Source organism: Drosophila biarmipes, chromosome 3R, assembly GCF_025231255.1.
Source record: "Drosophila biarmipes strain raj3 chromosome 3R, RU_DBia_V1.1, whole genome shotgun sequence".
NCBI lineage: Eukaryota > Metazoa > Arthropoda > Insecta > Diptera > Drosophilidae > Drosophila > Drosophila biarmipes.
The window spans coordinates 14,053,227-14,077,675 of NC_066616.1; the positions used below are offsets into that span (position 1 = coordinate 14,053,227).

Here is a 24,449-nt window from a genome sequence, read left to right on the forward strand (position 1 = left end):
ATGTTAACAATTTATTTCCTGCAAATAACAAAACCCACAAAACATTTTTTTTAAAAGAAAATTATATCGAATTTCCAAATTTTATTTATATAACTTTTTTTATTGAATGCATTATATTAAGATACATTTAATTAAATTTACAACCATTCTAGAAATATGTTAATCGCTGCGAAACTTCCCGGTATTTTTCTATGTAAGTGCAGGGGTACCGGGAAGTCTCGCAGCGATTAACATATTTCTAGATAACAAATGTTTAGTAAAAAATGGCTAGATTATGAGTTAGTTGATAAGAAATTACATCTTTTCTTTTCGTGAATGTTAGATTTATCAAATATTTGCTGTTTGCCCTCGACTTATCTTTATGTTTACGACACAAAATGATGGGAAAACTTTATATGTGTTTAAAGATGATAAATCTGATAAAAAAAATACATCTCGATCCTAGTTATTACCAAAAAATAACTACATCTCAAACTAAATTAAGCCTATGAGTGGGCATACGTATTAATTTAATTGAACGGACAAAAGTACCTAAGAAGAAAGGCTTCTATCCAGATTCTGCGCATTTTCGAAGGCCTAAAATAAATAAAGTAAGGTATGCGTTTTTAACTTGAAAAATCAAATACTTACTTTTTGAGCTACCTTCTGAAGGCCGTCGTACGAGGCCTGTCCCATCTGTTTGACCATGTCATGGAACACCTTAGAATCTGCCGCGGTCAGAAGTTCATAGGGCGTCCCAAACTCCACAGCTCGTCCAGCATCCATGACCAATACCCTGTCCACGTCCATTATGGTGTGCAATCTATGAGCTATCGTCAGGACGGTGCATTCCCTGAACTTGTTCCGAATGGTGGTCTGTATCAGAGCGTCCGTCTGGGGATCCACATTGGCCGTGGCCTCGTCCATCACGAGGATTCTATTGTCCCGCAGAATGGCCCGTGCCAAGCAGACCAACTGTCGCTGACCCACGCTAAAGTTGGATCCTCCCTCGGTGATTTTGGTCTCTAAGCCAGTTGGCAAAGTGGCCACCACATCCTTAAGCTTCACCTCCTCCAAGGAGTGCCACAGCTTCTCATCACTGTACTGGTCGAAGGGATCCAAATTGTAACGCATTGTGCCGGAGAACAGAACTGGTTCCTGGGGGATGATCGAGATCTTGCTACGCAGGTCGTGCAGACCCATCTCAGTAGTTTCCCTCTGGTCTATCAGGATGGATCCATCGTTGTAGGACAGTCGGAAGAGGGCGTTTATCAGCGAGGACTTGCCCGCGCCAGTGCGTCCTACGATGCCTATCTTTTCCCTTGGCTTGATCACGAAACTTAGTGACTTGAGCACGTTCTCAGCCTTGGGATCCGGGGTGTAACGCAAACTCAGCTCCTCAAACTCTATTTTACCATCCTCTGGCCAGGATTGGGGTGGCTTCTTGTCCGCCGGGGCTTCCAGGGCTCCCTCTGGCTCAATGTCCTCGTACTCAAGCACTCTCTCCACGGAAATCATTGTGGTCTCCAACTCGGCCGACTGGCGGACAGTCCACTGTACTGTGCCCATCAGGCTCATGGCCTGGCAAATATATAATAATGAATATCCTAAGTGAAAGAAAGAAAGATTCCTGGTCTTTTACCTGGGTTATGGCCAGACCAACATCGGCTCCACTGGCAGGCGGAAAGAAGAAAAAACCGAGAGTGACGCTCGCTATATAGAGCACACAGAACATGTCCATCCAATAACCGAACGCGCGCGCGGTGCTAATGAACATGTAGGCAGCGGAGCTATGCATATCCTGGTAACCATCGAACTCCGCCTCCAAGATGCTCTCAGCACCAAAGGCGCGAATGGTCGAGAGACCATTAAGCGAGGCAGCTAAATGCGAGTAAACCGGTGTTCGATCTGTCAAGGAGAATAGGTTTTAGGATATATCCTTCCCCATTCTATTAGATATCACTCACTACTGGCTTCCAAACGTTTAACATCCATTGAAGTTTTAAGGTAAAACGAGCGCATGTGATAGAAGACCACACCAATTGCGAGGGCAGGCAAGAGGAACAGAGGATTGACAATGGATATGACCACCATGTTGCCGGCGAGAGCGAGGAAGTCCTGGATGACGGTCATCATTATAGTGGGCAGCATCTCATCCACTTGGCCCATGTCCTTGGAGAACCGGTTAAGGATACCACCCGAAGGGTTCGTGTTGAAAAAGTACATGGACGCTCGACAAACGCCCCGAAACATGGCGTTGTGCAACTGAACAGAGGCCTTCATCGCAAATTTGAAGAACAAAAAGGATCTCTTCACGGTCACCACAACGGTTAACACTGTAATCAGCATAAATATGTAGGTGTCGTGCATGACATCACCCGAGCCCTTAGAACTGTCTGCATTCTTCGAGAGCCTACAGTAGAAATAGTTTTTAATTTTGGAATATCAATAATATGAAACTCACTTACCAGGGTGACAGAAAGTAGTCTCCAAGCGAGGACAGGCCCTGGGAGCCCAAGAAGAAGCTTATCATCACGACGAAGGGGAGGAGTCCGCCTCCTGCCCTAAAGTAATCGATGCCCACTGCCAGAACACTGCGACCCGCCTCTTTCCGCTCAAGGTTGATCACCTGTTCCTTCGGGGCATTCTCTGGACAGGATTCCGCATTGGACAGGGCAGATTTCACACTGCTGCGTCGGTGATCGATGATACTGGAGGTGCTCGAGCTCTCCTCCAACGCTTCCTCTTGACTTTTTGGCTCAACTAGAATGCTGCCAAAGTCCGCGCCCGACTTTACAAGCTCCTCATAGGTGCCCAAAGCACTGACGCGGCCCTTATCCATGATCACTATTTGATCGGCTTGCTGCAGGAACTGTAGCTGATGGGTGGCCAGAATGATGATGCGATCCCGCAGGTAGCCCCGCATGCAGTGCTCGAAGAGATGGCGGGCCACATTGGAGTCCACCGCACTGAGTGGGTCGTCGAACAAGTAGATTGAGGCCTGCCGGTAGACAGCCCTGGCCAAACTAATTCTCGCCTTCTGGCCGCCGGACAGGGAAGCTCCGCGGTCTCCAACTATGGTTTTGTCCTTGAGAGGAAGTAGCTCAAAGTCTCGCTCCAGGGCGCATTCCTTCACCACCGCATCGTACCGCCGACGGTCCATTGGCTGGCCAAAGAGGATGTTCTGACGCACGGTGCCGGAGAAAAGCCATGGCTCTTGGGAGGCATAGGACATCAATCCATTGATCTTGATCTCGCCAGATTCCGCGCGCAACTCTCCCAGAATGGCTTGGATCAGGCTTGATTTCCCGGAGCCAGTGTGACCCACAATGGCCACCAAAGTGCCGGGAGGGACCTGCAGTTCCACCCAGCTAAGTGTGTAGTCCGGCGCGTTGGCATCCCACTTGGCTCTCAGTCCACTTATGGACAATCGCGCCTTCGAATGAAGCGGTTCTACGGCTGTTATGATGGCACTAGTCCTTCCTAAGAGTTTTTCCTCAGCCTCTTGGTTATCTTTTTCAGCTTTGGCATTTTCTAATCTGCTCTCCGAGGCTTTGTCCTGAGCACTTTGCAAAAACGTCTGCAAACGTTTAATGGAAACCAGGGTCTCCGCCGTCTGCGTCATTCCCAATGGGAAAAAGGAAGTCATGTTTATGTTCACGACGTTGTAGTATGCGGTTATCAGAAAAGCCACTTCCGCCGTGAGGAACTGGCCCAGCAGCACAAACCCCACCAGGCTGAGGAAGATGGACACGCGAGAGAGGAACTTGTTGATGGACAAGAGGGTGCCCTTTATGTAGGCCACGTGCCGCATGGTGTTGATCTCCTTCCTGCGGGCGTGGGAAACCAACCGCTCGAAGGGCAGCTCCCAGGCGTACATTTTGATGACCTGCATGCCGGAAATGATCTCGGTCATCAGCCGCATTCGTTTGTCCGACCGAAGAGCGGTCTGCAGTCGCAGCACTGATATCTTTTTGCTCAAATACATCTGCAGGGGTATGCACAGCAGCATGAAGGACATGCCGAGCACGGCGGCGACTCCAATCTGGAATAGAACTCCTATTAAAACTGAAGCATTGGGTATAACCACATCAGACAACCCACCTTTTGGTACATGAGATATGTAACCACTAGCGTCTGAAGTGGGGCCAACCAAAGGCTGTGGGTAAACTGAATGAAGGTGTCCATGCGGCCCAGGTCGTTGGAAATTAGGTTGATTATGTGCCCGGCAGATATTTCGCCCAAAGCCGTCTTGCTCAGTCGCAGGCTCTTACGGTAGACAAGGCTGCTCAAAGCCACCCGAATCTTGAGGCCTAAACAAGGACAAGATACATTTGATAAGTTAAGATAAGAAAAAGATCGTAAGCAACCTACCTAGATGAGTGATGGCAAACGAGTAAGGGTGCTTGATCATGCTGTTGAGGGCGGAGCACAATATCATCAAAGCCGCATAGGCATACGCTGGCTCAATGGCCTCCGATCCGTAGGCAAAGGAAGAGATAAGCTTCAGCAGAAAAGTGGGTTGTGCAGTTGCAATGACCTCCGTGATAAAGAGCACCAGGCCAAGCAGACCGAAATTCCAGCCAAATACCTGGAGGAGAACCCTCAGCAAGCTGGCCTTGTCCTTGTGGGTCTCCAGCTCCCTTTCCCAGGCAGTGGCTAATTTGTTGCCGAGGGTCTCTTTAAAATGGCTATATTAACACTCGAAGTTAAATGTGAACACGAAATCAAGCATCTTACCCGACTTGTGTTCTTTCAAGGCCCTGTAAAGGTCCTTTGTCTCCAGCGTGACTTTGCGACCCTTTTTAAAAATGGGTATAGTATACCTAAACTAAAATTGGTATGGTTCAAACGTAACATATTTACACTTCTCACCAATAAGTTAATATCGAAAAAATGTTCGATCGCTCTCTCGGATTCTCCGGGAGATCTTCAGCTTTTAATGACTGCATTTTTCAGACTTGATAAGAACTGAACTAGGAGTAATTTATAGAAGACAACTTTATCAATAGCTTAAGGCAATTTTAATTAACAAAAAATATTTTTATATAAAGTTTGTTTAACAGCGTCAGAAGTTCTCGTGGGAAAATAAAACGACTTTCTTTCGAATGGGTTTTTACAAATGAGCAAACAAGTAATCAGCTAAAATACAAATTTAACTGAACACGCGGAAGTACAAACAATGTTTTCGGCTTCTCGAATACATAAGTAATGTTTTGTTAATTAAACATTTTGAAACACCTATACGTCCGTGCGCAAAGAAGTACTGCACGCTAATGGCCAGCGACCAGTATGCTTGGATGACTATCGGATTGTAGTGCCGAATTCAAAGCAGATAAGAAAGATAAGATTTAGTTTACAGTTTTAAGTAGTAATTTAGCCGGTAGTTTATCAAAAACACAAGTTCTCTTCAAAAACAAATATTGTCTTAAGAAGACTTTTGTCTAGACTTTATTGCATCTTAGATATACAGTCAAACTTCCACGACTTGTACTCCCCTTACTCGAATTTGTTCAAATCTTCAAAAATATCTCTTTTAAGTTTAATTTTATTAAAATCAAACGCCTTTGTAATATAGCTCCCAAAGAAACGACTATAGCTTCGATATTTTAAATCATATTCTCTTCTTCTCTAAAGTTACGAATTACAAAAAAATAAAATTAAAGTCAAAGTAATACAACTTTTATTTAGGACTATATATAAATTTATTTTTAACGTCAATCAATCAACTTAATGGCTATAACACCGTGGGTATAATGAGAATAAAAAATTTATTTGTACACTGTAGGCTTACTTATAAAAACTAAGCTACAGTAGTGATGACAGCCATAGCTGCTGGGGGGAATGAAAATAAATGAATGAAAAAAACAGAAATGTATTTTTTTGGTAACAATAATTGGACAAACATTTTTAAAGCCCTAGGACTAAAAAAACATGACGTCGCTCCTTTTTTGATTGTTAGTTGTCTGAAGAGCAACAAACTGATTAAAAAAATGAAGTACATGTAAACTAATTAAGAAATTTAATTGGAGAAGGAGTTTTTTCCCCGAAGCTCGATAACAGCAAGCCTCGATCGTGACCAATCGATATCATACAACGAACCCGGCTTTACCGCGGACTCAAACCGCTGCCACGACCAGCGTTGCCACTTGCGCGCCCAAATCGAATTACTTATTCAAATCAATCAAACTGCGCTTAAATAATCAAAAAGCGCTTTAATCATCGTAAATGCATTTCATTCACCGTTATTCGTTCGTTTTATGGCCGTACTTTGCATGTGAATAAAAACGCGTTTGGTCGAATCGAAAATAATAAATAAAATGCATATAATGTATGGCTTAATTTAATTCATCCAAAATTGACGGCCTCTTCACATGCAAATCCGGAGTGCGGATTATTCCCCCGTGCTGGGGGCCAACGAATTGCCCGGCTTGGAACGCACAGATCCATCAATTAATGTTAGTTAGCTGATTCGTTTGGTTTCTGTGTCAACCAGCTGACCTTGATATATTTTCACGATGGCCGATCAGTGTTCAAACACGAACGCCTTGCGCAATTTCTAATGTCTCTCTTGTCTTTATATGCGTACTAAACCCATCTCCAGCTCCGCGTCTTCGTCAGCTTCGCCATCGTCATCAGCTCGCGTCTTCCTCCCCGGATTTCAGGTGATCGAGCTGGCCGCTGATCGATTTGGTTGGAACTGGCTGGACAGGCAGCTCAGGTCGACACTTTTGTCGGTCGAAGTGGCGCTGAATGGGAAGCCCAGTCGCAGTGTTAATGCGACGGCTTATTGTTTTTAATATCTTCCTATTTGTGTGCTTGTGCTAGATCGAAATTGGCAGGTCTTGAACGGGTTTGAGTTATAATCACGGGTTCGATGGGGGGCGGGTGCCAGCAGAATGACTCGCGCATCGGTTTATTATTCTTGCCTGCCTTTGGTATTTCACACTTTCGATTGCATTGCCTCAGACCGAAAATTCCACGGCAATGTAAAGGCGGGAATGATTTGCAGAATCGGAAAATGGCACTTGACTTAACCGTTATTTAATAATCAGAAAAGCACCAGCAGAAACAACAAAGGCGTCAGTACACTGAGGGACAAGGGTTGCAGGAGGCTTAATCCTTATTTCACAGAAAATTATAGGAGGCTTAATCTTAATTTCATAGAAAAATGTGCTATACACTTCAAAACACTACACTACTTCAATATTTTTAAAAAAGTTTTTAAGCACAAAACATTTAAAAAAATTTAAATGTTATTTTTAAATGTTCTAGGTTCTAGGACTATGATTTTTTGCACAGTGCTTGGGTGTTGCAATGCTACGTGGCGGCTGCTTTTGTGGCTTCGAGGGCTTTTGAGGCTCCACCGCGAATTCAGCCCATCAATCATCTGGGGTTGCACAACTGCAGGCTCGGACTTGGCCCCACTGCAGCTTTTCCCAGATGATGATACCTCCCGCCCGGGTGCTCATTAGCCCTAGACCGATGTAGAATCTATTCCCCTCACGCGTGCTTCGATCGTTTTGGTGATTTTACGAGATGCGCAACCTTGAACTCGGGTTTTTTATTATCGCCAAGCGCGGATAAGGCCAATAATACTAACGAGAGTCCAAAAACAAGAGCTGGACACAAAAAACACTCCCAAGCTTGGCCCAATAAACAATGGCTTTGGCCGGCGATCGACACCCACCAGATGCCAAAATCGGACGCGGTCCATCTGCGTGGCATCGTTGCGATCGTCACCGGCCCGTCTCAAGTCAATGTTTCTGGGCCGAAGGTTGGGCCATCAAGCATACGCAGCGTGTGCTCGCAAAAACCCAAATCGCTGGGAAGCGCCTCGGCAAAAAGTCATTGTACTCCTGCACCGGAAGAGCCGAAAAGCCAGGCGGTTCCGGCCGTCGAGTGGCTGCTTATTTCGGTGCGATCGATGGTCAGCATAAGGCGGTGAGATTGACCGGGAGTCGCGGCCAAGTTCCTTCAACTTTGTGTGAGTGATGCACTTCGAATAATTTGCATACCTAAGTCACTGTGCACTTTCATTAATTAACTTTATTATGTTTATGAATATTTCGGAGATTGGGTTAACATTTCAATTTGCATGTAAATTTTCGCTCACACTCAAGGCCTCTTTTGGTTATAAAGTGCTCATTTATCTCGATTTTAGTTCAGGCAAATGATGGGGCGTGGCTGGCAGGCACCTAAACTAATGAAGCAGGCAGAAATGCTTGTGGGTAAGACTTATATTTCCACATACTACGTGAACAGTGTTCTTTACTACGAAACTCAATAAACAATAATGACTCAACAGCTTGCTTCACCATTTCGAGAATCTTAGAGTGGAAACTTTTAGAATCATAGGAAAGTTTACCAAACATCTCCATCCGAGGAATCATTTTGGACAACCTTTGACCATCCTTATAAGGCACTTCCCCTCATCAATTGATCGGAACTTTTGCGCTGGTCACACGGCCACTAGAAAAGCCCTTCAAACTTCCCCCAATATGGAGGCGCGTGTGTCGCATCTGCTAGATGGGATCAGCAAAGGGCCACCGTTCCATACATATTCATCGTCTCCCCCGCCAACTGTTTGCACATGCTAATTTGGCGCGGCTAGATTACATGGTCAGTTACGTGTTGTTCGGTTAGAATTCCGCAAAAAGATCTTGTACTCTGCGGCCATGCAGCGGACTTTGAGACGAGAAATGCAAATGTTTGCCTCGCCGCATTGCTCTGGGTTTTTGTCGAAAAACGCACTGCAACTGTGCGGTGCTGGTGAGACTCTTAGCAGGTAAATTAGAATGGCATAAGGGTCGTCAAGTGGGGGCAAGTAAATAGCTGACCCAGGCCGCTGTCAAAGTTCGATCCCAGCCCTAAGGCCCAGTTCTAATTGTTGAGCCCACAAAGGAGGGGCAACGCAACCTTTCGAGGTCCTCTAATATAAAGTAATATATTAAGTATACGCCAGGTCGCCTGCACAAGCTGCCCCCGTCGGGAGCTCTGTTTGTTTCACAAGTTCACGGCGCATTTTGGCCGTTTGTCGATCACCACGAAGGCAAACAGAGAAGAGTCGAATCTTGGGCATCATAAATATTCAAGAGCCCCGGAGACAAACAGGTTTGGCAGCCCGATCTTCCCCTGCTTTCGATTGACTGGCATGCGTATATCCAAAGATTTCGGCTTGTCGCTGGCGACCTCTTCTCCGCACTCTCTCCGCTGATATGATAATTTTTTGCACACTTTTCCGAGGCGAAAGCCAGGGCCAGGGGTTAATTAACGGATATACCGTCCAGAACTTTGGACGCGGCGAAAAAGTCCCGTTGCGGTGTGGGGATGGGCGGCAATTAGCGCCGCACCCGGGCGTGGGTGCAAAGGCAGGTGCGATACCCAGAATTCCGTGAGGTAAGCACTGCGATTCGGGTTCAAAGGGCCGCTGTGGATCGCTCTCGCTCTGGCATCCTTAGGAGTGGCTATCCGGGGGCCAGAGCGAGAGCCGAGTGCCCACAACCTGTTGCTCAGAACGCGGCCGAAAGCTTCGAGCTCGGCTCACCTGCTCACCCGCCTGGCCGCTCACCTGCCTGGCTGCTCACCTGCCGCTCGCCGAAAATGAGCGCCGACGCTGCGCCGGCGTCGACGGACAGCCAGCTCCGTATAAAAGTAAAGCGGCAGCGCGAAATCAAACTTATTTCAGTGTTTTCGATTTGAATGTAAAAAGCGCACGCTCGCCCAGTCGCTGTCCAGTTGTTGTCCAGCAAAGTCCAGCAGCGCAGCCGCCGCAGCATCAGCAGCATCAGCAGCAGTTCCCTGAAAGAGTGATGTAGTAGAGACCAAGAAAGCGCCGAATACGATGGTCAAACTGTGTGTGCGTGTCTAGAAAATAACATACTCTGAACCGAACTGGGATAGTGCGCTGAAAAGTGATAAACCGTGTGCCAAAGTTGAGAGAATCTCTGTAAATTAGCCAAGTGAATATATACTCCATACGTTCCCTGGTATTAATCGCAAGATACACCGACTTCTAGTGCCCGCAAGCAGCGAATTTACAAGCGAAATGGTAAGTAAGGGGGTTCCCGTGCGCCAAGTGTGACTCTGACTCAATGGAAAATTGATGCAACCGAAGCCTCCTTCATTAAAATGGCTGGCCACCCAGTAATTTCGCTGCCGACCCCCAGCATGCAAGCCCGAATGGGCTTTTTTTCCATCAATCCCGCAAACGACCCTTTGCACACGAGCTGTGTGTGTGCTGTTATTAGCGAAATATTAATACAAAATTAAAACCCAACCCCCTGCCATATTGCGGCTGTCGTAAAAAATTAATTGAGCAAATCATTCGTCGGGGGAGAGCTGGAGCTATAGGGAGCCATTCCTGGTTCTTGTTCGCTTTCTTTGGAAATGCCAACGGAAAAAACCGAACGCCAGCAACTGGTTTCCATTTTCAAGTACACATTCGCCAGCAAGGTGATTCAATGTCTTTCTCAAATGCAATTTTTGCCGACTGCGCGCAGACCTTTCGACGCTTTTCCCCCGCTTTCTGCCCCAAAACGTGAGCGTTTCTGTTTTGCTAGAGCCATTCGCACTTGAGTTTCGCGAAAAGTGCAGCCAGTAAGTGCAAGTGCTGCACTTATTCCGACGTAACAAAGCAGCAGCAGCGGCACAGCAGCAACGGCAACATCTCTGGCTGGCGGTCAAGTGAAGTGAAGGCTGGCCTTTGCTTTTGACCAGCTCCCCAGCTGGCCCAACAACTTTTCACACGGAAATGCAGTGCGGCGCTGACCTTGAATCTGCGGCGGGGACTGGGGATGCCTGGAGAGCTGCGATCGCCAGCGAAATGATAGCTCCTCAGGGCCAGGCCAACCGCTTTGCGCCGTCCGCCTTACTTATGCCTTCTGCCCATCACTGCAGATGCTGCTGCTGGGTGTAGAAATCCAGTGATTTTCATATTCATTCAGCGCCAGCTCTGCAAATTCGACGAAAAAAAATCCCAGTGGGTTAACCAATCGCCGCTGCCGCTGCCGCTGCCGCTGCCGCTGGCTAATGATCGCTGGCATTGCACCACTTCACAAAATCCCAACGAAAAAAGAGGAAATAAGCAGGCAGCCCACAAATCGAAACTTATTCAAATCTTCGAGTCGTTTTCTTCTCCTTTTCAGCCTCTTACACAACAATTATTACACCTCGATTTTATTTTCGGCTGGGACTCTTGCCGCATTTTTGTGTTGCCTCTTTTGACACTGAAAAGTGCAAAGACGCTGGCGGCGAATTTTACTAGGCCAGTTGGCTAGCTGGCTGGTTGGTTGGTGGGTTTGTTTGGGCCACTGCCACCCAGCAGCCCCCGCCGAGCGATCATAATAAAAATGCGCCTTAATCAGCCGATTTGCTTGCACCGCCTGTGGGCCAGTTAGCCACTTTTGAGAGCCAGTTGGCGGCGCTGACGTCGCTTAACTGTTGACTGCCGCTCGGCACTCAGCTGTTTTTGGTAAGAGAAAAAAATAGTAGTGAAAAAGTGTGAGGAGAGCCTACCTGTAGCCCATTCGCGAGTGCGTGCGATAAGGCTGCCGCATGTGACTGCTGTGGCAGTGCAGTGCTCCACTTCGGTTGCTCGGCACCACGCGGCGTATGCGCGATTTTCTCAGCCTCAGCCGGGTAGCTGCCTTTCGTCCACTTCAACTGCTCGCATGCTATTTGGCCAAAGGTTTATTGGCCAACATTGAGAGAAGTGCGTGTGCCCAGCGAGTTTTTCTGTGTTTGTTTTCTGTGTTTGCTAAACATATTCTCTCGCAGTCGAAAACTGATAAGGCTGGCGAAGAGCAGCAGGCCCCGTAGATAAACGTAAAGAGACCCTAAAATGGAGAGAATGACGATGTTTATGGACTCTTATCGGCCCGGGATTGAAGTAAGTGTCATTTGGAATTCAATTATGGCCCGTTTTGAGATTAGACAGCAAAGATACGCCGGCGAGGGTGTTAAAAAACACTAAAAATAACAGCTTTTAAATCTTCATTCGAACTGGCTGGCATGTTTTACAGCTTTTTGAGTGGTTTGTGCAATTTTTCCAGCTCTTCGTTTCCCACAAAAAATAATAATTTATACATATTTCTCGCTTTTAATTGGGTCGATCGAATGAATTGATTGGTTTAATTTAAATTAATTTGTAGGTCAGCTGTCTAATATAACGAATTCGGGGCTCAACTGATTCACATTAGCGCGACTTGGCGGATACAAAATTCAATTCAAGGCTGCTACTCCTGTGCCTTCTTTAAGAACTATTGCGAAAGTCAACAACAAAATTTAAAATTTTAACTTGGCTATGAAAAAATATTTGTAAATATATTTGATTTCAAGGGGACAAACTGGACTGTGTGAAATTTTCAATACATTTAATCCGCAGCCGTAATTAAATAATCAACTTTGCGGGGCGAAAACAAAATTTTAATCAGTGGACACAAAACCTGAACGTGAATGTAAGCGATTGAGCGCCAAAAGTCATTGCTTGTTTAATTGTATTACTAGTGATTTACGGGCTTGGGGGCAGGGACCTTAAAACAGGGAAGTGGCGGCAGGGACGAAAAGCAAAGTTCGTCACTCGACTCGGAATTGCATGTTAAATACCCGATTCCAGATGGAAGGGTACCATTTTTAGCGCAAACGCCCGCCTGACTGGTAGCTCTAACGCCACATACATTTCGAAAAAATCAACATTCGCCGACTGGCGGACGCAATGTAGAATGAATCAGCTAAAATACCCGAATTGAGGCTTTCAAACGGCGTTTGGGGAACTCACTTACATCTACGCACTCCAGCCAGCCCGTGGAGTATTTGCAGCTGTGCACTTGACTATTACCTGAGACTTAGTTGCCGCAAATGCTGCTCCACACCGCTAAAAATTGGGACCCAATTGGGACTCAATTCAATGGCAAAACAGCTATAAACTTGTCAAAATCAATGAGGGCCTTTTCAAAACTTCTAACACCTCAACATTATTTGATACGGTTGATTAAACCCATTAATTTTTTTAATGAGGCTTTTGTCTGGCTAAAAACAAAAGTGGTTTTGCGGGCAGCTATTCAACTGCAGGTTCAAGCAAAACCTGTGCCAATATTTCAAAGCAAATAATTTTAGAATTATGTCGAATTAAATCGCTTACAAATGGTTTTGTTTTTACCGAAAGTCATTTTATTTTCATTGTTCCAGTTTGGGTTTTTCTGTACTGTAATGATGATTTTGCATTTAATTAAATAGAACGTATTATATATTTATTTATAATAAAATAAAAAAGCTTTTTTTCCATAAGACATATACTTAATATTTTCATCGTCAGTATATCAATCTTATATGTCAACAGTTATGATTATATGCGATGTATGATTTTTTTGTTTGTTTTGAAATAATCTTTAAAAACTTAACAAAAATATTTTCTATAGTACCAATACATCTTTTTTAAATTTTAAAATGTAGAAATTTCGAATCTGTTGTCAGACATTAATATTATTTTCCCTCTTCATGCAGACTACTTCGTTAACCCAATTAATTACGGAAAACCTTTGCCATGACCTCTATTTCGATTTGGCTGTTGACCTGATTGCTTACTTTAAGTGTGATGTGTTGAACGATGCACTGCTTTCTCGCTGTGTGCATTTCAACAACTTGCAACTTGAAGCGCTGCTGCATTCGGTGAGCGGAGAACCCGCCCCCGAGAGCAACTCGACTTCCTCGGGGCAGCACAGCAGCAGCGAAGCAGCAACACACACAGGTGCACTCGGAAAAATGTCTTGCACTAATTACCGGCGATTTGGGGCCAGCGACAAGCGGGCGGCTGGCTGGCCAGAACCACATCCAAGCTCGATTGCCAAATTAACGCGATTTAGCTGCTTTTAAGAGTGGCCGCAGTCAAGTCTTCTCTGGCGAAACCCACTCGAACGCGGATGGATACAGGCCCGCGAGTGTCCAGTGTTGTTGGTGTGGCAAGTGCACTGGCTGCATTTGCAGCACATGCTGCTGCCCCTTTTTCCCCAGATGTCGGTTGGGAAATCGCCTGCCATTTGGATCGCGTGCAAGTCGCGCGCAGCCTGGAATTCGTTTGAAAGTTGAAAACCGCATTTTCAACTTGACCCACAACACAGCCGGGTGTCGATCATTGGGTCGTAATCGCTGTTTTACGGGCCTTTTTATTGTCTTATTACTTTTCTATTTTTGTTTCGTGGTGTTTTCCTTTATGGCTTTCCATTTACCGAAGATTTGTTTACGCATTTAACCAATCGTTCGTCGCGTGTTGCATCATCGCCTTGTCATATTAGACAAGATGCCGCTGGAGTAAGAGTCGCGCTCTGAACCTGAATGTTAACTCCGAAAGCCAGTTGCAGATACAGATACAGATACAGATGCAGATACACAGGCGTAGCAACCTCTGTTTCTTTTGATCCCCCTGCTGGCTGCGCTCAACTTGACCTATAAATTGATTTTATGTTGCGCAGGTTCGTGCGACGGTGTTTGATTTTTCTTTGGCCCCCCATTCAAAGCAATTTTTTCTTTAATGATCGAAAATCATTAAGTGCGACACGAGCTTGGGCCCCAGCTTCGATAGATCCCCGCTGCCCGACCGCCCCGATGCCCAAGTCATATGGGTGCAAACCCGTTTGGCCCTTTAAATTTATCTCTTATGGCTTTTTCTTTTCGGTTGCTGTTGCTGGGAAAGTAAAAGTGTTGAGCTGGACAATTATGAGGGCTTACGAGCGGGAGGCCATAATTTTTTCTCACTGTGCAAATTGCTTAGTGCCGCCCCGGCAGAAGCGTCTTATATAAAAGTCGTTAAAATAAATCAAAGAAAGAGATTCGCAGATGCTAATGCTGTCACCTGTCTCTCTGGCCAGGCCAGTTGCAAAAATGTAAAAAGCAGAAAAAAAAAACTGAGAAAAAAACAGAAAAACAGATATCCAAAACAGAGATCCCAGTCAGTAAACCGCTTGGCCGGTTGGCCTTGTAAAGAGACACATACCTACTGAAATTTTAAGATTTGAACTGAAGTCTGTTACTACATCGCAGCCCCAACACCTATATCATCTTCTTCTCTCCGTCGGCCGCTCGATTCTCTTTGTTGTCTTCCCAATTATGCATTTGAAACCCAAACCCGTCAGATACTTTTTTCGGACTGTCTGGGGCGGAACTCGAAGTCGGGGGGTGGCGCGTCGGGACCTCGGACGCTTGGCTTAATTAATTGCCAACATGTTGTAAAGTGTTAATAACATTTTTGTTGGTCGATAGAGGCTGCTGCTCTGTCGCTGAGAATTTGATTGCCTTTGTCGACTGTGGGACTGGGCACCACCGAGCCACCGCGCCACCAAGCCACTGCAAATGTTAGCAAATATGTTTCTGTCCCCGGGCCATTTGATTTATATTAGCTTTTGGGTCAAATTGTGCAAAGCCGAAAATTTGAATGATCAAAATGCAACTCGTGGAATTTGATTATTTTGCAAGCCTGGGGTTCGGGATGAATGCCTTTGACTTTTTCCACCAGCTTGATGAATAATAAACTGTAAAAGAGCCCAAGACGATGGCATTGAATTTGGAATAGTGGTATTAATTAGTTAAATCAACAAACGCTAAGCGGGAATGTGAACCATAAAACCCCGAATACGTCTGGGGTTTTTTGGCCTAGATACAGCACTGAGAAAAAAGCTTATGAGCTGATGATAACTCGGGGGTTATTTAACATAATTAAATTACGCTTTACGGTTTAATGGCCTCAAAAGGCACTGATAAAAACATTTAAGAGATGTGCATTTGCCAAGTAAAATATTATTTTTGGTAATCAAAGTAATAATATTAGTATTTTTTAAAATGGTAGCCCAATAAAATGTATATTTTATACGATCCGTGGCATTTCACATTTGCAAGCTTTTAAAATTTACTCTTAAATATAAAAAAAACGTTGGCTGTCTCATCCAAATTTGAAATGAATTACGGGCTTGGGATTATTTTAATTTGCTGACAAGATCCAGCTTTTTGGGGGCTATTCTAATGGACCCGATTGAGATATTCAAATGATTCCAGTGTGATTGACAGCCAGTTTGTCCGGCCGCTTGCCCAACCCACCGAGCCGCGATTAGGCCAAAGTGGCCGTCTCACTGCCAATCGCTTACTACACAGTCACTGGCAACACATTAGGGCGACGATTTGTCGCAGGCGAGGGCGACCAGAAACAATCATTGTCCGGCAAAGGTTCCCAGTCCGGCGGGTTACCCACCGAGTTACTTGCTAACTTGTGGGTCAGCTCGCCACAGACACAGATGGGGAGTTGTCGATGTGGATGGCGACACCTAACATCGCCATCGAACAATGATGATGGATATGAATGGTGAATGGCCAACTCATCGGCGGGGCTTGCGGGGCGTTGAGGAGCGGGCACTGCCCAAATCATGGGCACTGTAGGCTTCAGCTCATTTGTCTGGCCTCTGGACCCCGTCCGCCTTTATGGCGCATAATGAAGCGTTAAAATGTAACGCGCAACAGCAGCGGCCACAAACAACAATTACAAATGCCGCTTTACACTTGCCGCGGCTGACGGAAGCATTTTTGTGGGTTTTTGGGGAAAGCATTTGGTGGCCAGCGCGTGTGAACCAAAGAAAGCGAAAAAGGGTCAGCCTTTGGGGATGCTGCGCTGTGCTGTGCTGTGCTGTGGCTTACGCAAACTGACCGAGCTAGCCGGCTTTATGTAATGGCAAACACAATACGTTTTCAGCTGCCACACTGCCATATTTGCTGGGGCAAAGTCCAAGCCTAGCCAGAGGAGGCGGCCTGGCAAAAAAGCCAAGATTCTGGAAAAGACATCATCATCATCATCACGGTGAATCGGCAGAATTCGATAAGGGGATTTCACAAGCTCCAAACTTTGCCCAGCGCTGTGAATCATTATTCGCCAAATATTGGGCAACCTTTTGCAGATCCACACAAAGCCCATCGCCAGTCGAGTTTTAGAATGTGTGCTTATACAGTATACAAATGGCAGATCTGTAGACTTTTACAGATACCGGTTTCACCCTGTATTTGTATTTAATGTGCCTTCGCAAAAACAAAGTTCAACAAACCGCGCGTCAAAATTATAATTTGAGATGTGCCCAGCGCTTACTGATGGCCAGTTAATTTTGTTTACGTCGCAGCTTCTATTCCACCGACCACCCAGATGGACATTACTTTTATTGCACTCTGGGCTTCAAATAGTTCACCTTAAACGATTGAGTTTGCGTATTCCGAGTGGCTCTAGGAACTCAGCTAATGTAGTACGTGGAATCACTTCATTAATGCAGCCGAGGTGCGCACTGCTCGAGAAGCCATCAGCGGCGATGACTGTCGAACTTTGGCGCTGCGCCCACGCCCGCGCACTTGTCGGTGCGGCAGGTTCGTGTCTTAAGTCTTTTGTTTACGCCCCGATAAAAATCACGAAAACAAGAAACTACCTGTCAGCTTAGGCATGACAAACTATGGCTTCGCATGATAGATCGAATTATGACAGATCATGGGATAAACAAAGCCCGGCAATTATGAATGAAATTCCTTTTGGTTCCGGATTCGGCCTGAACTTCCTCCTTGCGCGCGTTGAAAACTGGTTGCAAAGGCCGTAAATGTCGCTTCTAACTAGAGCACCTCTCGACCCCCACCGAGACCAGCGAAAAGACCTGCACTCGGAAATGCAGCGGCATAAACCGATGGAATTTTCGGTCATAGTCGAGCCAAGCAAATGCCGGCACTGCCCGACAATTAAACTTAATTGCGCTCAGTGGTCGCCCATATAGCCCGACTTTGACTCCGCCAGCAAGTGCACTATAATGCGTGTTAAGTATACACTATTTTCCTCTTAATGGTTCTCACCCAGATAGTGTGAGAAACTGGTTTTATGACGCGCATCGCTAGTAATTTTCCTTAATCAAATGGCATAAAATATGTGAAATTAAAACACCAGCCGCTGACCTACGTCAGTGGGCCAGGAAGAGTGCGATGCAAATTGCTTAATAGGTACTGTCGTTGTCTGGCATAATAGTGGTTTTAATCGGTCGAATTAGCACTTGATTTACACCTTCGTCTTGCACTTTCAACACCTGAGAAAGTACCTCAAAATGCTGCTACCGGAAGCAGCTGAGCACCTGCAAGGACGGGAAGTACCCTCAATATCAAAAACATTATTTAAAATGTATAATATTGTCATTTACTAGTTAATACAGCATTATTAAGGGAGTAATGCATGTGAAAGATGAAAAAACAAAAGAAACTGCGAAGCCATTATTGAAGATTTCTAAAGGCTTTACGACCCAACCAATTTACTTAAGAGTTTACGGAAGTTTTTGGGAACATAAATTATGGGCCGTATATGATGTAATTTGTTGAAAGTTATCACCACTTATGGCTTTTGTAATTTTCCCTGCTCCGTTAGAGTATCCAAAGATTGGTCTTTGTACATTCGGGTCTCCCCTCCTGCCTGCCCAAATTCAATTGACTAGCACGCACCTAAAAAAGTGAAAACCTCCGCCAGAGACTCTCTCGGAAAGTGAATCTTAATTAGATGCAATCAACGGCGACATTGTTGAGATGCGATGCTGTCTCTTCCGGACTTGCGGCCCGGTTACCAGAGGCGGATATTTTATTTCTGGGCCAGCCCAGATCTGAATCATCGCGGAGCTGGCCGTCATCATAGGCGAAGTCCGCCCTGGGACGCTTCACTGGCTGCCATCGAGAGCATTCCCGCCTTACGTCAGATGGGTAATAGACAATTTGCCAGTCATCTGCCGACACTGTGTTTTCAATAAATCTTGCAACACGGCCACCATGCGTCAGAAAGATGGAATTGTTTGGCTTAGACGGCGGTTCTGGCCGCAACCAGCAATTACACGCGGCTGACCACACCCACTCGCCCAGTCGGTCAGTAAGTTCACCTGGCGGCCTAATGGCGGACTCGGTTCATTAATGGACAAACGGCATGACGGGGCTCTCAACGCCCGATCGGCGTACTACTGCTCGTACTACTCGAGCCAAGACGACCCCATCCCCGCCGCCGATGGTAATCGCTGACGTACTTAGCTGGCCAGGCGACAAATGAGCATTGCCTGCCCCCCATCTGTTTGGATGCCTGAGTCTTGTTGGTGCTGCCAGTGGGCAAGACACCCGCCGGCCGAGAATGATGGATGAGCCCTGATTGCCCAGTGGCGTAGTTGAGACAGCTGGGTGCTCAAACTCGTATTTACCTGTTATGCAAAAAACAAAGCCCGTGGCCAAATATGGCGAGAATTAGACTAATCTCAAGTAGCACCTGGTTTTTTCCGTAGGCAGAGGGGCAATCTTTCGTACTCTCAAATTTGGAGACCAAATTACATACAATTCAGTCTGCATAACTCAAACATTAACAACGCCCCGCAATCGAAATCACTGGCATGCACAAGGCGATTTGTAAAATCGTATAATTATTTTATAATAAGCCAATAAACTTTATTGGACACCGTTTCAGTCAAGGAAATTGGATTCAGTATTGGACTGCAGGAAAAAAAGCCAAAATAGCTATACTTAAAATATAACAATGTATAAGCAATAAGAGAAGCCAAGTTTTGACCATGTGTTCGATTCACCTTCCGCTGAACCTAAAAAGAAATCCGCTAAGGAAATGAAATTTAGAACAAGGCGGTACAGTCACATTTTTAAGACAAATTAAAGCAATAATATATTGGCTAGCTTGGTTCTAGTTTGGCACTGCTTAAAATATTTTCTAATTGCGGACATAGCCAAGCCAATTAACTACCCCTAGGCTATTAGGTGATTTTTCTAAGGCAATTAAAAAGGTTGGAAAGTATAATGGCAGAGGGGTTCCCCGCGGAAATGAGGTTTAGACCAAGGCGGAATAACTATATTTTTTTGACAAATTAAAACAAACAATTTTAATTGCTAGTTTCAAGTTTTACTCGGCTGGAAATATTTCCTTAGCGGCAGACAAAAGAACCAGAACGGATCCCAAACGGGGTTAAATTTTCCATTGTAATTGCAAATAACTGAAAGGTAGTTGTAATTCAATAATTAAGTTATGCTGGCATCGACTTGGCAAATGCAGCTTTCGGAATTGAAGACCCTCCTTGACATTCCGCCGTCCTCACATACGCCCCTGATTCGCTCCAATCAATTAAGTTAACCCTAACCCCTCGGTGGAAACGGCTGCAGCCCCCGCTGCAATTAAGAGTAGCGTTGTTTTCTTTAATTGCCGCCAGTCGGGTATTTAGCTATTTAAGCGGCGATTAACACTCGCGGAACTGGTTTAGCTTTTCCTGGCATCTCCGCCGCACTGCGCCGCCCACCGATCTTCCCCCGAACTTCTATGTCAGTCGGTCAGGCCGTCCAATCACTTCTAGATTTTCTGTTGTGTTTTGCTGTTTATCACATGAACAAGAGGCCATTGCGGATTGCAACATCGCAGCCGGCTGCACCAGTTTTTCTGCTTGATTTTTCTTTATATTGTGATGTATATATTTTTTGCGGCAGCCAACGCCGAGTGCTAATCGACAATGCTAAATTACCGCGCACAAATATTGCGGAAAATCACGGTTTGTCGGCTAATGGGGAGCTCCATACGGAAATTCGGGCAGAATGTTGCTTTTTGGCCAACTAGTGTGGCTCAGTGTTTCCTTTGTTTTCGGCCATTGCACCACATGTGTGATTGATACGCCGAGGGGGAACGTTTAATTAAAAGCAAAAACCATAAGCAGAACGGCGGGTATTCATAATCAATCAGTTGTCCGCCTTTAGGAACGTATATAGCCAAGTTGGATAATGCCTGAAACGGCAGTGTTGCAATATTAAACAGCAAATTTATTGATTTGACACTTGATCCCGCTAAGTGGCCCGGGTGACCAACCACTCCCAGTGGGCACACATGACTAATCTGATATCTATCCGGTCTTTGCACTTGCAGGATTACCTCACAATGTTCTACGACGGCTGGCGGGATCTGATGGACAACAAATCGGACCCGCGAACACGAGACTACCCGCTCATGAGCTCGCCGTTCCCCACGATAGCCATCAGTCTGACGTACGCCTATATCGTGAAGGTAAGTGGTCCGGGATTGGGGAATCACCCATCCATAATTACTCGAGTGGGGATCGAACTAAAAATGGACCGAGCAGAACAGAACAGAACAGAAAAGATCAGAACACAACATCATTCTGAGGGGGCAATTTACGCTGATTTCGTAGACCATAACTGGCCGATTCTCATCGGGTGATTATGCGGATCCTTTTCGCAAACTAGTTTCGCTTTATTGCATTGCGAAATGAGTGTGAAGCCCCAGCCGGGGGTTCAGGGCCATGCGACTTGTGCGACGAGCGTCTCGAAGAGCTGGTGTCGAAAGGTGACCCAGGCGCAGACCGCGATTATGCAAAATTGGGAAAAAATCAATTCGAAAAACGATTTCTATTTAGGTTTCCCGCTTTGCATTGGTTCACATTCATAATTTTACAAAAGCGTTTAACTTACTTTCACATGTCTGCTAAAATCGAGCGGGGAGGCAGAGCCGCGGTGGCTGGCCAAACAAAAGACTTAGGCAACGAACTTGTCACAAAACCAACAGACAAAGTCGGTCGCGTCGATTGAATTGATTTGATAATTGCTGCAACAGGCTTCGGCCTCTGTTTGACTATGTCGAATGACACGCGAAGACATTTTTCGAGATCCGCGCTGAAGAGGATGCACTCACAGTGGGACTGATCAACGGGCTTTATTCCAGGTACTCGGACCCAAGCTCATGGAAAACAGAAAGCCTTTCGAGCTGCGCAAGGTCTTGATCGTCTACAATGCAGCACAGGTTATCTTCAGTGCCTGGCTCTTTTACGAGGTAATATACTCAATCTTTATTAACTGAATTCCGCGTAAAAATAACCACTTATCCCCCTCTTTTGCCTTTATAGTCCTGCATAGGCGGCTGGCTGAATGGCTATAACTTGCGATGCGAGCCCGTTAATTATTCCTACTCGCCCAAAGCGATTCGCGTAAGTATATACGAATGCTCCTATATACCGGGCTAAGCAAACACATACGTTTAGCCAAACATCGGGCTATAAATTCTGATTTTAGCTGATGGTTGGCAAATAGCAAAGTTCTTTTGTTGACTGGAACAGATTTTATGTAAGCAACCAGTTTCTGGCCACGCAGAGGCAAGAAATTAGACAAAACGGCAATAGCGACAGGTTCTCTTATGCTAATCGCAAGAAATGGATACCGAAAGCCGGCCGGCTGTGTGGCCGGTGGATTGTGCGGATCGAGGAATCTCACGTGTGTCGCCAGGCTGGCTAAACTGGGTAAACGACCCAAAGAAAGTGGCAGTCTTAGAAAGTTGACAGGCGAAAGATTTTGCAAATCACACATTTTTCGTTATTGATAAGCATGTGGCTCGGCCCACCGTTAGTTCCAGGGCAAACGGAATCAATCTGCCCAAGCTGTGGCCTTCTTTGCATAACAATGAATGGCTGAAATATTGGAGGAGAATGAGATTGTACAAGTTTGGACTAGGATTTTTGTAAAGAATGTTTGAGAAATTAGTTCGGATTTTACACCTGCCAAGAATAGAATTTTTATTCGAAGAAATACCAAAACTTGGATAGGCTATTTACGAACTATTTAAAACTCAAGGGCCAATCATAAGCCAAATAATTCCTTTATTATTTCTTAGTGCGATAAATGTCTCCTTCATTGCTCGATTAGTTAGATATTGCAGAGGCGTCTTTAAAACTTAAAATATAATCTTAAGAAATACTTTTGTATGCATACAATACCGATCGGTTTAGGAGTAACTACTTATTTTAAGCGAATACTTATCTTATCCTCTACTTTTCAGACCGCTGAGGGCTGCTGGTGGTACTACTTCTCCAAGTTCACCGAGTTCTTCGACACCTTCTTTTTCGTGATGCGCAAGCGGTACGACCAGGTGTCCACGCTGCACGTGATCCACCACGGCATCATGCCCGTGTCCGTGTGGTGGGGCGTCAAGTTCACGCCCGGCGGCCACTCGACCTTCTTCGGATTCCTGAACACCTTCGTGCACATCTTCATGTACGCCTACTACATGCTGGCCGCGATGGGCCCCAAGGTGCAGAAGTACCTGTGGTGGAAGAAGTACCTCACGGTGATGCAGATGATCCAGTTCGTCCTGGTCATGGTGCACTCCTTCCAGCTGTTCTTCAGGAACGACTGCAACTACCCCATTGGCTTCGCCTACTTCATCGGAGCCCATGCGGTGATGTTCTACTTCCTGTTCTCCAACTTCTACAAGCGCGCCTACGTGAAGCGCGATGGCAAGGTGAGCTAACAAAATATATTTTTGCCTATTAAACAAATTTAATTCAACTAAATTCCTCTGTTTTTCAGGACAAGCCGGCGGTCAAGGCGAACGGACATGCCAACGGACACGTCAAGGCGCTGAAGGACGGCGACGTGGCGCCCACCCGCAACGGCCAGGCCAACGGCTTCCACAACACCTTCTCGAAGTTCACCACGGACATGTGCAATCCGGCCCTGAACTCCTCGACGAGACAGCGCGTCCTCGTGAACGCCGGCAACAAGTGAGCCCAGCCAGCCAGCCAACCAGCCAGCCAGCCAAACATGAAACACACATAAGCATAAATTAATTACGCTACCAATTAAATTACCGTACATTTAAATTAAACGTAAGCATAGGGAGTCCAAGCCTACATCTAAGCCAAATCGAATTCGCACCAAGATTAAAGACAAGGAAACAAAAACATTATTTCATGGACAATCCATGGTGATCGCACGTAGGGATCACACGCTGATCGCTGGCCCACTGCTCTGTCTGTCGATCGCTTCTCAAACAACAACACGACATATCCACATTTAGCCCCCACAACTATCCGCATCCCGTCATCCATGTGCATGTACATAGATCGTTCATTGCTGCTGAGGATTTCAGTGGTACTCTCGGCGAGTACGGCGTTCATCTAATTTTAATACTTTTACGTACACCCTGGGGACGAGGCGATGGTCTGTACGGTCCACGGTTCGTTCGCCGGGTGTATCCGCTTTACGCATCTATCGCTCTGTGCCTACTTTTGTATTTTTGGTTATCCAAGCGACGCTTTTTAATACGTGTATATTATTTCTATGGATTGTTTTGAACAAAAGAAATGTGTTTTTATTTTATAAATAAATTCGAGATTAAAACGTGCAAAGCACACTTTCTTTTGACCTAGAATGCAGATGGTCGTCTGCTGGCCGGGATCGCTTAGTAAGGGCTGCATTTTCCTACTCTTGCTATTATCCCTTATCGTCCTCATATGATCTGTCCGTTAACTTAAATGCCGACAATTTTAAAATATGCTGTACCGCCACCTTGAGCTTGTCTACAGAGCTTGGAAAACCCATACTTCACATTAGTTTTACATTACACATTTTAGTTAAGCAAAAGAGAAGAATACTTTTAGGATCTTGCAAAA

The 24,449-nt window shown here is 45.6% G+C and overlaps 2 protein-coding genes across 2 annotated transcripts; one reads left to right on the forward strand and one right to left on the reverse strand.

Moving 5' to 3' along the window:
* Window positions 1–128: 128 nt before the first annotated feature.
* LOC108032062 (probable multidrug resistance-associated protein lethal(2)03659) lies at window positions 129–5,221 on the reverse strand. The gene is made up of 10 exons (XM_050889004.1): window positions 5,161–5,221; window positions 4,855–4,950; window positions 4,720–4,805; window positions 4,354–4,659; window positions 4,084–4,292; window positions 2,448–4,024; window positions 1,947–2,392; window positions 1,622–1,887; window positions 631–1,560; window positions 129–576 (listed from the first exon to the last, which is right to left on the reverse strand). Exons 2-10 carry the CDS (start codon window positions 4,929–4,931, stop codon window positions 532–534), a joined length of 3,942 nt encoding a protein of 1,313 aa, XP_050744961.1. The 5' UTR covers window positions 4,932–4,950; window positions 5,161–5,221; the 3' UTR covers window positions 129–531.
* Window positions 5,222–9,645: 4,424 nt separating this feature from the next.
* On the forward strand, window positions 9,646–24,185 carry LOC108031833 (elongation of very long chain fatty acids protein). Its single transcript, XM_017105576.3, has 6 exons — window positions 9,646–10,030; window positions 20,915–21,052; window positions 21,728–21,835; window positions 21,909–21,989; window positions 22,835–23,296; window positions 23,365–24,185. The coding sequence occupies exons 1-6, from the start codon at window positions 10,028–10,030 to the stop codon at window positions 23,560–23,562; spliced, it is 990 nt and encodes a 329-aa protein (XP_016961065.1). The 5' UTR covers window positions 9,646–10,027; the 3' UTR covers window positions 23,563–24,185.
* The last annotated feature ends 264 nt before the right edge of the window (window positions 24,186–24,449 follow it).